Source organism: Mirounga leonina, unplaced genomic scaffold (genome assembly GCF_011800145.1).
Source record: "Mirounga leonina isolate KUSES-001 unplaced genomic scaffold, KU_Mleo_1.0 Mir_201, whole genome shotgun sequence".
NCBI classification, from domain to species: Eukaryota; Metazoa; Chordata; class Mammalia; order Carnivora; family Phocidae; genus Mirounga; species Mirounga leonina.
In genome coordinates this window covers 12,626,977-12,644,668 of record NW_023270504.1, presented here as the reverse complement: position 1 = coordinate 12,644,668, position 17,692 = coordinate 12,626,977, and the positions used below count along the sequence as shown (strand labels likewise).

At 39.5% G+C, this 17,692-nt stretch overlaps 1 protein-coding gene across 2 annotated transcripts in view; it reads right to left on the bottom strand.

The window, feature by feature from the left end:
• RECQL (RecQ like helicase) overlaps positions 1–17,692 on the bottom strand; it is a 53,169-nt gene that overhangs the window by 9,342 nt on the left and 26,135 nt on the right. For both annotated transcript variants that reach the window (XM_035028099.1, XM_035028100.1), the window contains 6 exons: positions 11,795–11,993; positions 4,113–4,279; positions 3,192–3,273; positions 2,088–2,236; positions 1,882–1,999; positions 1,188–1,326 (listed from right to left, as the gene is read on the bottom strand). In XM_035028099.1, the coding sequence (XP_034883990.1) occupies positions 1,188–1,326; positions 1,882–1,999; positions 2,088–2,236; positions 3,192–3,273; positions 4,113–4,279; positions 11,795–11,993 (854 nt within the window). The remainder of the gene's footprint in view (positions 1–1,187; positions 1,327–1,881; positions 2,000–2,087; positions 2,237–3,191; positions 3,274–4,112; positions 4,280–11,794; positions 11,994–17,692) is intronic.

The following is a 17,692-nucleotide window of genomic DNA, read 5'->3' as shown; positions in this document are numbered from 1 at the left end:
TTGTGATTATACTGGACCCACCGAAACAACCCAGGGTTATACCCTAGTCTCTGGGAGACTGTTCTTCTGCCTACCACATATAATTTTTTCCATATGTATTTGATAAATACTTCTTTCAGAAGTTGTCTAAGATTCCCTTTGAGATTCAGTAGTGTGCAAAAATTAAGAGACTTTCCCTGATAGCAAAGCAGTTTCTTGTATTGTAGCAGTTTCTTGTATTTGACTCTAAACTCCAAAATATGCTTCTTGGGAGTCTATTGGATATCTAAGGAAATTTTCATTTTCTTATTTCTTTAACGAGATTGTTGCACCACCTATAGGAAAGAAATGACATTTTCTGTCACAGTCCAATAACTGCTTATAAGTTCAAAATTTGTGAGTCCTTTTTAGAATGGGCAATAAGAGTATAAAAATAGGACTATCACTGAAAAGCCATCAGGGAACTATATGGTCTAACTAAAACCACCCTAAATAGATTTAAATTTATTTCTTAAGGAGAAACTTAACCCTGTTCTCAACTATTTCATCAGCTCATCAGCTGGTGAGATGGTACCTGTTACCGAGCCAAGGTCAGCTCTCAAAATGCCAACCGTATATACCTTTTCAGAATTAGTAAAGCATGTAGCTATATTCCAGAGCCAGAGAGAAAAGGCTTGGACTCATTTGTATCAAAACTTTCAATAAAAGGGGGATGGGTGAAATAAGGTGAAGGGGATTAAGAGGTAAAATCTTCCAGTTATAAAATAAATATGACCGGGGGATGTAATACACAGCCGAGGGAATATAGTCCTTAATATTGTAACAACTCTGTAGGGTGACAGAGGGTCACTAGACTTACTGTGGTGACCATTTCGTAATGTATATGAATACTGATTCACTATGTTGTATACCTGAAACGTAGTGTCAGTTATTCTTTAATTAAAATCAGCATCTCAATATGCTTGTTTTACTTTAAAAACAAAACAATAAAAAATAGTTTTGGAGGATTATCAAGGAGAGAGAGAGAATATCTCTTCTTGAATTAAGGCAGATCCTGAGGGTTCATGTACTGACATTTGCTTTTACAGGTTTGTACTTGATATTCTACCAGTGTATTTACTTACTGAGCAAGTACTCAAAGTAATTTCATAGACTTTCATATACTGCTTATGTTTAAATAACAAGTTATAAAAATGTATGTGGCTTACTTGCTTATGTTTTGACAATATGACACCATCTCATAAAGCTTCTGTTGTCCCACATTTTCCATCACCACCATTGAACTTATTCTGAATATATCTCCAAAGCCATAATACAAAATACAGTCCGCTTTCATGTCATCTCGACCTATAGTGTGAAAAATCTTGAGATTGATTACTCGAAAATTTCAAAATATGCAAAAATAATATGTATAAAATCAGCTGACAATGCTTCACAGTGTACATATATCGCATCTAGAAATTTCAGAGAAATGAAAGTTAATTTTTAACAGCTGCCCTCAAATTATAAAAAGAAAAAAAATGACTAAAGAGACTTATCAACAATCAGCTTTATAACTTAAAAAAATATGTGCATAATCTAGTTACTGAAGTTATAAACTTGAAATCACTAATTAAAAATTCAGAAGGCAAAGATGGACATCAAATGATCTTAGCAAACATAGGAAACAATTCATAACACTCCCATACAAGGAAGATAAGCACTTAAGTATACAGGTACAATTAAGTATAAAACTGCAAAAAAAAATAAAAACTAAAAATTAAAAAAACTACAAAAATGACTTCATTGTTCTAAAATACTAGCTAATAAAGATTAAAAATACAGAATCATTAAATATCATCTATAGTGTGTTTTTTAGAAAAGCTTTGTTAAAATTTACTTCTGGATAAGAGTTGTACATACCTGCACGTCCACTCTCTTGGTAATAATTTTCAATAGATTTACTCATTGAATGATGGATAACAAACCTCACATCTGGTTTATCAATTCCCATACCAAATGCAACTGTGGCCACTACAACCTAAAATGTTTTAACATTTTATGTTAATTAAATCAAGTTAAAATATTTTTAATGTTAACTAGGCCTCTACTGAAGATATATACTTAACCTGAATTTCACTGGCTGACCATCTTCGATGAACGTTGGTCTTATCTTCCGGTTCCATATTGGCATGGTACGCTCCTGCTTGAATTCCCAGTTTCTGTAAACTAACTGTAACTTGCTCAGAGTCTTTCTGAGAAAAGCAATATATAATTCCTGTAGTAAAATATGTTCAATTGTTAGATATATATAATTTTTAACACACATTCAAGATACTGATTAATATAATGCATGGTAGAAAAAGATTTAGAAAAAATTCCAAGGTCCTGACACATAATGACTTTCTCATATAATTCAAGATTTGATCAGCAGCTTGCTCTAAAGCACAAATAAGCCCCGGGCCACCAGTCTTGGTTCCCATTACCTCTTTCTTCTCTCGAGTATGATGTGAAAAGTTTTATGTGCAAGTGACTGGGGACCTGCACTGAACACAGGTAACAGATTTCTCTATTTGCAGGGCTGGCCAGAACTTCTCATGTGCTGACTGATAAACCCTGTGAAGCTTCAGGAGGGATAAAGAGCTGCAGTCTTTCTCAAATTTGACCCTGGAGCTCCTTTCACCCAGGGCACCATTAATATCTCCTGAAAATCTGTAGAACAGCTTTGAAAGGCTCACTTTTACACAGACTCTGTGCTTCAGGAACACCTGTCTATGCATTAATCCTGGAACACATAGACAAATAATCTCAGTTCCATCTACAGTTAACTCATTCAATATGTACTATTTATTCCTTAATGTGTCCTTTGCTATGAAGGACTGTATATTACATCCCTTCAGAAAATCACTGCTTAACCTTCTATCTTATACACAGTGGATACTTACTACATATGTATATAAATATGCATTATATCATTAGGTCCACTGTTTAAAGCAATTAGGTGCAAATAAACAAAAATAAAGTTTTATGACTCATAATCTGTCCCATGAGCAAATGACACACCCAATTTCTAAGATCACCAAGCAAATGAATTTTATCATACCATTTTCAAGTATCTTCTGCCATGCACTAATATTTTTGGTTGCTAATCATTTATCAGTAGATTAGTGTAATATTAATTACTTTTCAAAAGTTCTCTCTCAGTCTTCAAAGTTGGTTTGTTTTTATATTACCTGATTGCCCTTTGTATCTCCCATTAATGAGCTTTACAATATCCTCAATAAAATCTTCGGTGTTGGAGGGCTTCTGCCGAATCTAAGAAAAAGCTAACTTATTACAGAGTAAATTAATGAGCACCATCCATGTAGCTGTTTACTTACAACTTTCAGGGTACCATGCTTTTATGGGCACAGTGCTTTTTCTCTTATTCTTATATTCACCTCCCTGACTCTTCTTGATTCTTGGTTTTGAATTTAATGGGGAAGAAGAGGCACAGAAGCAGCAAACAATTTGTGAAGATGGAGACCTTTTTATTTTCTGGATGTTTTTGTTTTTGTTTTTTTAAGTAGGCTCCACGCCCAGTGTGGAGTCCAATGCGGGGCTTGAACTCACAACCGAAATCAAGACCTAAGCTGTGATTAAGAGTTCGATGCTTAACTGACTGAGCCACCCAGGCGCCCCTATTTTCTGATGCTACTTTCATAATAACATAAACCATGGTACAAATAATTTTAGTGAAAACTCAGAAAAATATTATCTATTCTTTTAAAAGGATTAGAAAGGGAAAAATTAGCTGTTAAGCTATATAATCTAAATGGAGTATCAGCAAATCTTTAATGGCATAGTAATGTATTATTTTGTAAGTAACTTTAAGAAATGTCATCAGGGTCCTTGGTATCAATCTACACCTTCTCTCCATCCCTGCAAGAATGTGCATCAATTTCACAAGGCGGTATCTTTTATTTAACCCAGCAAAGGATTATGCAGCAACAGCGATACATGAAGAAAGCATTAATTACTGATCTGCTTATAATCACCTCCTGATTTTAAAAACTTTTAAACAGAGTTAACTGTTACTCATGTAAATAAACATAATGAAAAGGCAACCTCAGCTGCAATCCTTCACGAAAGTAATAAACTGACATAGAAGTTACCTCATAATAAAGATTCGGCCGATTAAAAGAAGCCGTGAAAGTAAAACACTTGTCCACACACAGTATTTTCTGGGCATCCTTCAGAACATGGCTTGTCGCGGTTGCAGTCAGCCCTACTAGTGCGGTGTTAGGGAACTGCCGCTTCAAGATACCAAGTGCCTTGTAATCTGGAAAAGAGAAAACACCAAGTGGCTCACTTCCTACCCGTAAGGAGTAAGTGACATCTTACCAGTAAGCAGTTAAGCAATGGTTGCTGGATTTCCTTTCCCCGCTCGAGATATCTAATCTGCCGTGGCTGCCCGGCCTTTCGGAGTAGGCAGGCTACTTCTAACTGGTTCTTCAGAAACACTGTTCTGGCCCGCAGGCGAACTCGCTGTTGAAGAGAGGGAATACTAACACTAATACCATTTCCAGTAAGCTGCGCGCTGGTCTGCACCCTCTGACCAGTGGCCCCAAGAGGCAGTGGGAGTGGCCGTAGCATGCGGAATCTCTTACAACTGACAAGAGGTAAAAGAGGCCATCAGCCGAACCCCTGCTACCACCGCTATCCTCCACGTGTGGCAAAATCACACCAGAAAGTTTTTGGTGAATGCACTGGGTTTTATAGAACTTATTTCCGGGAAACCATTCTGGGCTCATATTTGTCATGAACGTTTCCATCACTAGAAGAGCTGTCCTTAAGTACTTGAACTACTTGGAGAAAGTGGAAAGGAACTGTGGTTGAAACTGCTAAATGCAAAGCTAGAGGACTACTATGAAAACAGAGAAGGTTGCTGTTGAGGAAGTCGTGAAGGTTTCAAGGAGGTAACATTTGAATTGGGTCTGGAAGGACATGAGAAACTCACTAGGAAGGGCAGAAGAAACCACCAGGCAGAGACACGCACATACACTGCAAAGACACCAGCATCAAATGACCTGTCATAGTCAGACAACAGCCAGCAGGTCCGTCGGGCTAACTCACAGGGTGTTGAGCTGGGTGCATCTACTGTCAACTCTAGGAAGCTGGGAACCATGTTCCCTGTATGGCTCCAGGTAAGGGCTGGCCCAAAAGAGGACCTTGTGCAAGGTGGGGCAGGCAGAAGTGAACCACCTACCATGACTCTCTGAAGATCTTTCCAGACAGATGGGAAGAGGGACAGATGCGAGGTGCCCAGCCAGTTCTAGCTTATCCTAGTTTTTTTTGCACTTCTTCCCAACTGTAGGCCTTGCCCACCAACAGGCCCCACTACATGCTTGGCAGCAGACCCACAGCGCTGACAGCTATTCAGAGAGAGCTTACCAGAGACCTCTCACGAGCTTCCCCTTTGTGGCTCCCTCTGGCATCGGCCATGCCAGTTGGACTCCCCTACAAGCTCTAGTTGATTTCCCACACCAGTGCTCAGGAAACCAGCGACTTTTCTCTGATCCTCCATCCTTTACATCCCCATCCTCACACCATTGTACAGGGTTTGCTTCCTAACATAAATCCCTCATCACCTACCATTCACAGTAGAAACCCAAGAACTAGAACCCCATAGGTTCTGGTGACTATTGGGATATGGGCCCTGGGGGAGATGGGAGTGGAGAGCAGGGGGAGGAAAGGGGAGGGAAAGAATCCAAGATTCATCCATTCGTGTCAAGCATGTCTCCAGGTACTGAAGATTAAGTGGTGAACAAAAAAGGATGCTATGCTAATGGAAGTACAATTCAAGCAAAGAAACCAGACAAAACAGAGTAAACCAGTAAGTATGTTATTATCAGAGAGTGAGAAGGGCTCATAGTGGTAAGCCCAGTGTAGTAGGAATATAAGGAGGGAGGAAGGAAGAACAGGAAATCGGGTAGAGACAAAGGGGACAGACCACATATCGCATTATGGACCCCAGTTAAGAATATGGAATTTTTTCTAAGTACAAAGATCTGCCAGGTAGTTTAGGAAGGGAAGTACAGGGTTTGATTTATATGTAGAAAAGACCACTTTGGTTACTGTGTGGGGAATGAACTATAAAAGAGTAAGACTGGAATCACAGACTAGTGAGGGAGCCATTGTAGTAGGCCAGTGGAAAGGAACCCAAGTGGACCTAAGAGACAACAGTACTGACAAAGAGAAGTGGACAAACTTGAGATTCAGTTCAGAGGTAGAATTGACAGGACTTGGTGATGGACTGGATCTGCAGAGGTAGGATGAACCAAGCATGATGTGCCACTATTACATTATTTGTTCTCAGCTCCAACTCCACCCTTTTATAACCTGCTCTGCGGCGCTGGAGCGAGCAATCTGCACACTCCATATCTGCTTTGCCAGCTGGCCCTAGAAGGACAGAGTACGAGGCTGGGGGAGGAAGAAGGGTCTTGTTCCTTCCTTTTTGCTTCCTGTAGGTTTACTTGTGTTCTCAAGAACATCACACCAGAAGGTGTCTTCATCCCTATAGCAGCACTATGTCTTCATAGGAGCAGCTGAATACAGTTGGCTGTTTTTCCAAGCTTTGGAGAACCCGCTTCATCACAGGTCCCCCCCCCCCCCCACCTCTGCCTCCTCTAAGAGACACCAGCACCAGGGAGCTGTGCCTCCTTAGAGGTCAGAGTTTCAGCTCCACAAAGACCCTCCTCTCAAGCTTATTACTTCCAACCTTGTCTTCCTGTTTAGCAAAAAGACAAGCATGCACACTCTCACTACTCTTATTCAACATAGTACTCGAAGTCCTAGCCAGAGAAATTGGGCAAGAAAAATAAAAGGCATCCAAATTGAAACAGAATAAGTTGAACTGTTACTATTTGCAGATGACATGCAATTACATATAGAAAATTTGTAGAACACAAAATGAATACACAAAAATCAGTTGTGTTTTTTTTTTTTTTAAAGATTATTTATTTGACAGAGAGAGAGAGAGTACAAGCAGGGGGAGTGGCAGAAGAGGAAGGAGAAGCAGGCTCTCCACTGAGCAGGGAGCCTGACGTGGGGCTCAAATCCAGGACCCTGGGATCATGACCTGAGCCAAAGGCAGACGCCTAACCAACTGAGCCACCCAGGTGCCCCTGTTGTGTTTCTATATACTAATAACAGACTATTAGAAAGAGAAATTAAGAAAATAATTCCATTTATAACTGCATCAAGAAGAATAAAATGCCAAAGGATAAACGTAACCAAGGAAGTAAAAGACCTATACACTTGAAAACTGTAAGACACTGATACAAGAAATTGAAAATAACACAAATAAATGGAAAGATATTCTGTGTCTATGAACTAGAAGATTTAGCACTGTTAAAATATCCATATACCCAGAGCAAACAACAGATTCAATGCAATCCCTACCATGTCCAGTGGCATTTTTCACAGATGGAACCACAAAAGGACCCCAATAGCCAAGGCAATCCTAAGAAAGAAGAACAAAGCTGGAGGCATCAAACTTCCTGATTTCGAACCATATCACAAAGTTACAGTAATCAAAATGGCATGGTATTAGCATTAAAACACAAACATGGATCAACAAAACAGAATAAAGAACCCAAAAATAAACCCACACATATATGGTCAATTAATTTATGACAAAGGCATCAAGAATATACAATGGAGAAGCAACAGACTCCTCAATAAATGGTATTGGGAAAACTAGAGAGCCACATGCAAAAGAAATGAAACTGAAACCTTACACCATATACAACTCAACTCAAAATGGATTAGTCTTGAACATAACACTTGAAAACGTAACACTACCAGAAAAAAAATAGAGAATAAGCTCCAGACACTGACTTAGCAACGATTTACTGAATCTGACATCAAAAAAGCAAAGGAAACAAAAGCAAAAATGTGTAAGCAGGACTACATAAAACTATAAAACGCTTTTGTACAGCTCTCAGGGTTCATCCATGTTGTTGCAAGTAGCAGAATTTCCTTATCAACACAACGAAAAAGAAACCTATAGACTAGGAGAAAATATTTGCAACTATATGATAAAAGCTTAACATAAAAACTATACAAAGAACTCATTCGACTCAACAGCAGAAAAAAATCCAAAAATCTGATTGAAAAATAGGCAGAAGATCTGGATAGACATTTTTCTAGAGAAGACATAGAAATAGCCAATAGGTACCTGAAAAGGTCTTCAGCATCACTGATCATCAGTGAAATGCAAATCAAAACCACAATAAAATATCACTTCACACTTGTTAGGATGGCTATCATCAAAAATATAAGAAATAACAAAGTGTGGGAGAAAAGAGAGCCCTGGTGCACTGTTGGTAGCAATGTAAATTGGTATAGCCACTATGGAAGACAGTATCGGGGGCACCTGGGTGGCTCAGTCGGTGAAGCATCTGACTCATGATTTCGGCTCAGGTCATGATCTCAGAGTCAGGAGATCAAGCCCCACGATGGGCTCCGTGCTCAGTAGGGAGTCTGCTTCTCTCTGCCCCTCGCTCCACTACTGTAAGCGTGCACACTCTCTCTCTAAAATAAATAAATGTTTTAAAAAGGAAAAAAAAAGTGTGGAGGTTCCTCAAAAATTTAAAAATAAAATTACCATATGACCCAACAATTCCACTTCTGGGTATTTATCCAAAGGAAACAAAACCACTATCTTGAAAAGATATCTACACCTCTATATTCACTGGAGCATTACGCATAATAGCCAACACATGGAAATAATCTAAGCGTGCACTGACACGTGAATAAAGAAAATACAGTATGTATATATACATAGACACACAATGCAATACTATTTGGCCTTAAAAAATAAGGAAATTCTGCTACTTGCAACAACATGGATGAACCCTGAGAGCATTATGCTAAGTGATGTAAGTAAAAGAAAGACAAACACTAATATGGTATCACTTATATGTGGAATCTTTAAAAAAAAACAACCTCAAAGATACAGAGAACACACTGGTGGTTGCCAGAGGTGAGGGATGGGGGTGGGCAAAATGGGTGAAGGGGGTCAAAAGGTACAAACTTTTAGTTATACAACTATCTTATACAACTAAGACTAATACAAGGTTGTATGTCAATTATATCTCAATTAAACATTTTTAAAAAATGGGTAGGAAGGGAAGAATGAAGGGGGGGAAATTGGAGGGGGAGACGAACCACGAGAGACTATGGACTCTTGAGAAACAAACTGAGCGTTCTAGAGGGGAGGGGACTGGGGGGATGGGTCAGCCTGGTGATGGGTATTAAAGAGGGCACGTTCTGCATGGAGCACTGGGTGTTATACGCAAACAATGAATCATGGACCACTACACATCAAAAAATAATGGTGTAATGTATGGTCATTAACATAACATAATAATAAAAAAAAATGGGTACACATTTCCAATAAACAATTAGGAACATAAATCTGCAGCTGAAGAGGAAACAACTGATGACAGGTGGCAGCTTATCTGCAGAGACAATGCAAGTAACACACAAGCAAGGGTTCTCATCCGAAGTGATCAGACCACTGAGGCTGGAAAAACAGGGCAAAGGTGAGAAACCTGGTGTTTTCAGTAGCTACAGATAACAACTCTTCGGAGTAGTCTGATTAACATGGTGGGGTCTCCAGTTTAAAGGACAATATATATACTGCCTAAGGCATTTAAATCAAAATTAAAAAAAATAACTGTGCCCCCAATAATTCTGAAGGTAGAGAACTGTGTGTCTTCAGGCCACGAGTCCACCATGTCTGGGGAAGTGTAAGAAAAGGTGAGAAGAGATCAGAACCACAGGGAACACTAACATTCAGGGTGGCAGCAAAGGAAGGACAACAAAGGCAGTGAGAATGCAGAGGAACCACGTCAAAGCCTCTGTCACAGTAACCACAGGAACCACGGGGGCAAGGGGCAAGGAGACAGGTGAACCAGGAAACGCGCCTCCTGCTCCGGAAGTTCATCGGGAAGAGCAATGCAGACGAGCCCCCTGGATTAAGCCAGTGAGGAGTGGGGGGCCACGGTCACCTGTGAGGCAGCAGTGACTCAGTGAATTCAGAAAGGAAGGAAGGTGAGAAACAGATGGTGAGTTTAGAGGATGAGGCGAAAGGAAGAGCAGAAATAGGACACCACCATAAAGGGGTGGGAAAGGTCGAAGGCTATTTCAGTTTCTTTGTTTTTAGAGAGTCTTAAGATTCAGGAGTGACACCTGGGGGCTCAGTTGAGTGTCTGACTCTTGATTTCGGCTCAGGTCATGATCTCAGGATCTGAGATGGAGCTCAGTGATGCACTCCGGGCTCAGGGCAGAGTTGGCTTTTCCTTCTCCCTCTGCTCCTCCCCCTCCCACTCACTTGCTCACTCACTCTCTCCCTCTCTCAAGTTAAATAAATAAATAAAATCTTAAAAAAAAAAAAAAAAGATGGGGTGTCTGGGAGGCTCAGTCAGTTAAGCATCTGCCTTCGGCTCAGGTCATGATCCCAGGGTCCTGGGATCGAGCCCCCATCGGGCTCCCTGCTCAGCGGAGAGCCTGTTTCTCCCTCTGCCCCTCCCCCCACTTGTGTTTTCTCTCTCTCTCTCTCTCTCACTCACTCTTTCTCTCTCAATAAATAAATCAATCTTTTTTAAAAAAAAATTTTAAATTTAAAAAAATTTAAAAAACAATGCAGGAGTGAAGACTTTGACAGAGTGAGAGCTTAAGAAGGCAGGAGAGGATGAAGTGGGAGGAGTCATGGTAACCCTTACAAGAAATGGTCTCTTTTACCTTAAGAAGAGAAAACAAGATTACTAATGTATGGAAAGAGAAAGAGGAGACCTCCAGACCTGCTGGCACCTATTTCCTGGGGACCAGGAGGCGTCCACTAAGTAGGAGGTAGGACCTAAAGGGAAGTTAAAGGCACGAAAAGCTTGCTGGGAGAAATGCTTACAGGAGACGCATCAGGAACAAGTAAAAGCACAGCGGGGTCTGACGACAGCGACCTGAGGTGGAAATGAATGCAGCTGTGCAATTTTTTCCCGGCAGTGTTTAGTACTGAAACAGCACGAATGGGGGAAGCAGAAGCCGGGAGCGGTCCAGCAGCTCAGTCTGGCACAGAGCCTGAGGCAGGTAAAATGCCAAGCAATCCATGAGAAACAGAAGTGGCAACAGCAGAGTGTGAAAGGAGGAGAGAGTGACCATCAGGTGGCATCTGGAGCTGTGGACAAATACACAGAGGGATTAAAGGGGACCTTAGGGGTCCATATGTGTGTGAAAGCAAGTTCAGAAAGAAATGAGGTTGAAATCATGAGCAGGATTTCTTAAATTTAAGGTTGTTTTGCACAGAGCAAGTCTGGGGTGATCTGCTTCCGGCTATGACTGCAGGATTAGGTTGGAGGAGTAAAGAACGGGGTTACTAAAACACCCCACAGCACTGTAACCCAGTGGTGATAGTTAGGTATAGACCTGGAAGTGGATGCCAGAGACCCTGACTGACGACTAAAGAAGACAGCTCCAAAGCAGATACGAATTCCCCAATGGATGCGAGGGAGAACCCGGTGCCAGTAAACCTTTATGGCTAAAGGTGGGAGAGAATCATGTTGCTGAGAAACATGCATTTCAAGGGATAAAGGCAATCAGACTAAGCGCTACCCTGAAGGGTAGTAAGGACATTGAAGACTCTGCCTCTTGGTTCTCCTTATATTAAGGCAAGAGAAAATGAGTAATAACTGGCTGAGGAAATAATTTTAATGAAAGCAAGGATTTCCATCATGTATGTGAGTAAGAAAATAGTCCCTAGTATCAAGGAGTGTTCTAGATACATCATACATACCGGGTCTGAAATCATGTCCCCAGTGGCTACAGCAATGAACTTCATCCACAGCAATCCGGGTAAATCTCCTGGCTTCATAGGCTTTCTCTAGTCTCGACATGAACATTTTGCTTTTTGCGATTTTCTCTGGGGTCACATAAATTAGCTTTAGCTTGGAGTTTTTATTTACCATTTCAGCATGAACCCATTTCACATGCTCCTATTGAAAGCAAAAAAGACACAATGATGGAACTAAGCTAGTAGACTGGGATACTAAGCAGTAAATGAAGATGCTCATTACTCAAACTCAAAGTTACTCAGGCAACAGCCTTGGACTGTTTTAGCAGATGTTGAGGAGTTCATTAAAACAGCCTATGTCCCAGTACTAAACTTCAGGGCAGCTGTAAATAGCATTTTACATGTTTACTTGTATCCAAATGCTGATAAAAGAATGATCTCATTTGACAAAAAAACAGAACAAAAAATAAAAATGAAAACACTCTGGGGCACCTGTGGCTCAGTGGGTTGGGTGTCAGACTCTTGATTTCAGCTCGGGTCATGATCTCAGGGTCATGGGATCAAGCCCCGGGTCGGCTCTGCGCTCAGTGCCGAGTCTGCTTGTCCCTCTCCATCTGCCCCTCCCCCCCAACTCCTGCTCTATCAAATAAATAAATAAATAAAATCTTAAAAAAAAATCCCTGACTCTCCATGACTTCTGGCAGAGTAAGTGGAGAAGCAAGGTTAAGAAAAGTTGTATTCACAGCCTATGAACTGCTAGTGAAAGCAAACAGAAAACTGGACTTGACTTTGACCCACCCTTTCTCTCTTTTTTTCTCTCCAATTTTTCAAATAGCAGTGATGTGGCATGAACCTCTAGTTATCTGCAACTTCTAGCTGCTTTCTATTATTATTACTCTCTTTTTCAGGGTTAAGGACATACAGTAGTAGAAAGCAATGTTCTCCACATTCATTTTGTTCAATGAGACAGTAGTTCGGACATGAGAGTTTAAATAAAACAGAAACAGATGGGAAAAACTAAAGGAACCACGGCTACCTGGAGATATGGCTGACACCAGGCCTGGAAGGAAATATGCAAAATGAGCATGGAGTAACTTCTCATAAAAGCAAGCAAGGAGTCAAAAACTATGGGGTGAAGAAAAAAGATTCAGGAGCCAACCTGAAGAGGGGCTCACTGCCCAAAGACAGGACTATTTCAGCATAATAAAGAATAATATGGATTAAGATCTATCAAATATGTTAAATGTCCATAAGTTTATAATGATACTTAAAAAAAACAAATTGAACATCACAAAGAGATAATCAGAAAACCAAAATGTAGCGAACTACAAGACAAAGACCCTGATTTCTTCAACAAATAATTTAAATTTGCATGGGAAACAAACAAGAAATAAGGGGAACCTACAGAAAAATCAATAAAATACAACATACTCCATCAATCTATTCTGGAACATGATTTAAAAAAAAAAATTTGATGAGAATATTTTTACTTGATGATGTTAATGAATCAACACTAAATTTTTTAGGTGTGATGATGTCATTATAATTATATCTTTCTCATATATACTGAAGGAGTTACAATTGAAATGATATAATGTCTGGGAAAGAAAGGAAAGAAAGGAAGGAAGGAAGGAAGGAAGGAAGGAAGGAAGGGAGGGAGGGAGGAAGGAAGGGGGGGAGGGAGGAAGGGGGGGAGGGAGGGAGAGAAAGAAAGAAACAAACAAACAAACAAACCAAGGGGGAGGAGGGGGGGTAAACTCCAGGTATACAAATGAAAAAAAATTGGTCATATGCTGATAACTGTTAAAGGTGGCTAATGGGTACTTGGCAGTTGTATTATGATTCTACTTTTCTATCTTTTGAAAATTTCAGTAATATCCTTTGTAGAAAAGAATAGGTGAGAAATGCTTATTCAACAGATGAAGGTAAGAGTCCATTCCCAAAGAGACGAAATTCCACAGGGAAAGGGTACCTTGCTAGTAATGCACCATTTGTATTTAATTATATCCCATAATTAGAAATTCTTGCTTACTATTTTCTAACAGAAAATATAAAACAGGTCAGCTAATGTTTGCTGTAAAGTGCCAGGTAGTAAATATTAGGTTTTGTGGGCCATACAATATCACAACTACTCTGCCATTATTGTGTGAAACAGTGGTAGACAATGTGTAAATGAATAAGCATGGTTGTGTTCCAATAAAACTTTATGGACACTGAAATCTAAATTTCATATAATTTTCACACTTCACAAAGTACTCTCATTCTTTTCATTTTTTTAAACATTCAAAAATATAAAAATCAAGAGGTGCCTGGGTGGCTCAGTTGGTTGAGTGTCTGACTCTTAGTTTTAGCTCAGATCGTGATCTCAGGATTGTGGGATCGAGCCCCGTGTCAGGTTCCACGCTCAGTGGGGACTGTGCTCCCCATCTCCCTCTCCCTCTGCTCCTCTGCCTGCGCCCGCATGCACTTTCTCTCTCTGAAATAAATAAATCTTCAAAGTGTATATATACTTTTATAAATACCAAGCAGCAAAGACTAGAAAGGAACAGAGAACACCACCAGAACCACCAACTTTACAGGTAACACAATGGCACTAAATTCATATCTTTCAATAATCACTCTGAATGTAAATAGACTAAATGCTCCAATCAAAAGACACAGGGTATCAGAATGGATAAAACAACAAGACCCATCTATACACTGCCTACAAGAGACTCATTTTAGACCTAAAGACACCTGCCTATTGAAAGAGAGGGAATGGAGAAATGCCTAACATACTAATGGACGTCAAAAGAAAGCCAAATTAGCCATACTTATATCAGACAAACTAGATTTTAAACCAAAGACTGTAACAAGAGATGAAGAAGGGCACTAATATCATAATTAAGGAGTCTATCCATCAAGAATATCTAACAATTTTAAATATGCCCCCAACTTGGGAGCACCCAAATATATGAATCAATTAATAACAAACATAAAGAAATTCATTGACAATAATACAATAATAGTAGAGGACACTAACAGCAAAAGACAGATCATCTAAGCAGAAAATCAACAAGGAAACAATGGCTTTGAATGACACACAGGACCAGATGGACTTAACAGATATATTCAGAACACTTCATCCTAAAGCAGAATACGCATTCTTTTCAAGTGCACATGGAACATTCTCCAGAATAGACCACATACTGGGTCAAAATCAGCCCTCAACAAATACAAAAAGACTGAGATCATACCATGCAGATTTTCAGATCACAACACTCTGAAACTTGAAGTCAACAGCAAGAAAAAATTTGGAAAGACCACAAATACATGGAAGTTAAAGAACATCCTACTAGAGAATGAATTTTCAACCAGGAAATTTAAGAAAATTAAAAAGTACATGGAAGCAAATGAAAATGAAAACATGACAAACAGAACAGTTCAACAAAACCAAGAGCCAGTTCTTTGAAAAAATTAATAAAATTGATAAACCCCTAGCCAGACTTATCAAAAAGAAAAGAGAAAAGACCCAAAATAAAATCACAAATGAAAGAGGAGAGATCACAACCAACACCACAGAAACACAATTATAAGAGAATTTATGAAAAATTATAGGCCAACAAACGGGGCAATCTGGAAGAAATGGACAAATTCCTAGAAACATACAAACTACAAAAGCTGAAACAGGAAGAAACAGAAAACTTGAACAGACCCATAACCAGCAAAGAAACTGAATCAGTAATCAAATATTTCCCAACAAACAAAAGTCTAAGGCCAAATGGCTTCCCAAGGGAATTCTACCAGACATTTAAAGAAAAGTTAGTACCTATTCTTCTCATATTATTCCAAAAACAGAAATGGAAGGAAAACTTCCAAACTCATTCTACAAGGCCGGTATGACCTTGATTCCAAAACCAAAGACTCCACTAAAAAGGGGAATTACAGACCAACATCCCTGAACAAGGATGCAAAAATTCTCAACAAGATACTAGCAACTGAATCCAATGGTGCATTAAAAGAATTATTCACCATGATCAAGTAGGATTTATTCCTGCGTTGCAGGGGTGGTTCAATATTCGCAAATCAATCAACGTGATACACCACATTAATAGAAGAAAGCGTAAGAACCATATCATCTTCTCAATAGATGCAGAAAAAGCATGTGACAAAATATAGCATCCATTCTTGATAAAAAACCCTCAATAAAGTAGGGATAGATGGAATATACCTCACCATCATAAAGGCCATATAAGAAAGACCCACAACTAATATCCTCAGTGGGGAAAAGCTGGGAGCTTTCCCCTACAGTCAGGATCAATATAGGGATATCCACTCTCAGCATTACTATTTAGCATAGTAAGAGAAGTCCCAGCCTCAGCAATCAGGCAAGAAAAAGAAATAAAAGGCATCCAAATCGGCAAGGAAGAAGTCAAACTTTTACTATGCGCAAACGACATGATACTCTATGTAGAAAACCCAAAAGACTCCACCAAAAAATTGCTAGAATACAAGAATTCAGCAAAGTCACAGGATATAAAAGCAATGTAGAGAAATCCGTTCCATTTCCATACACCAATAATGAAACAACAGAAAAAGAAATCAAGGAATCAATCCCATTTACAATTGCACCAAAAACCATAAGATACCTAGGAATAAACCTAACCAAAGAGGTAAAGGATCTGTACTCTGAAAACTATGTAAGACTTATAAAAGAAACTGAAGAGGACACAAAGAAATGGAAAAACATTCCATGTTCACAGATTGGAAGAAAACTGTTAAAATGTCTATACTACCCTGCCCAAAGCAATCTACATATTTAATGCAATCCTTACCAAAATACCACCAGCATTTTTCCCAGAGCTAGAACAAACAATCTTAAAATTTGTATGGAACCACAAAAAACCCCAAAGAGCTAACCAACCCTGAAAAAGAAAACCAAAGCTGGAGGCATCATGATTACGGATTTCAAGTTATATTACAAAGCTGTAGTCATCAAGACAGAATGGTACTGGCATAAAAAAAGACACATAGATCAATGAAACAGAACAGAAAACCCAGATATGGACTCACAGATCTATGGTCAACTAATCTTCGACAAAGCAGGAAAGAATATCCAATGGAGAAAAGAGAGTCTCTTCAACAAACGGTGTTGGGAAAACTGGACAGCAACATGCAGAAGAATGAAACTGGACCACTTCCTTACACCATACACAAAAATAAATTCAGAAGGGATGAATGACCTAACTGTGAGTAGGAAACCATCAGAATCCTAGAGGAGAACATAGGCAGCAATGTCTTTGACATCAGCCATAGCAACTTCTTCCTAGACACACCACCACAGGCAAGGGAAACAAAAGGAAAAATGAACTATTGGGACTTCATCAGGATAAAAACCTTCTGCACAGCAAAGGAAACAACCAACAAAACTAAAAGGCAGCCTACGGAATGGGAGATGATATCTGCAAATGATATATCTGATAAAGGGTTAGTACCCAAATTTATAAAGAACTTACCAAGCTCAATACCCAAAAATCTGGTTAAGAAATGGGCAGTAGACATGAACAGACATTTTTTCAAAGAAGACATCCAGATGGCTAACAGACACATGGAAAGATGCTCAACATCACTCAACATCAGGGAAATACAAATCAAAACCACGATGAGATACCACTTCACACCTGTCAGAATGGCTAAAATTAATAACATAAAAAACAACAGGTGTTGGTGAGGATGTGGAGAAAGGGGAGTCCTCTTGCACTGTTGGTGGGAATGTAAACTGATGCAGCCACTCTGGAAAACAGCATGCAGTTTCTTCAAAAAGTTAAAAATAGAACTACCCTACAATCCAGCAATTGCGCTACTAGGTATTTACCCAAAGGATAATACAGATTCGAAGGGGTACATGCACCCTGATGTTTA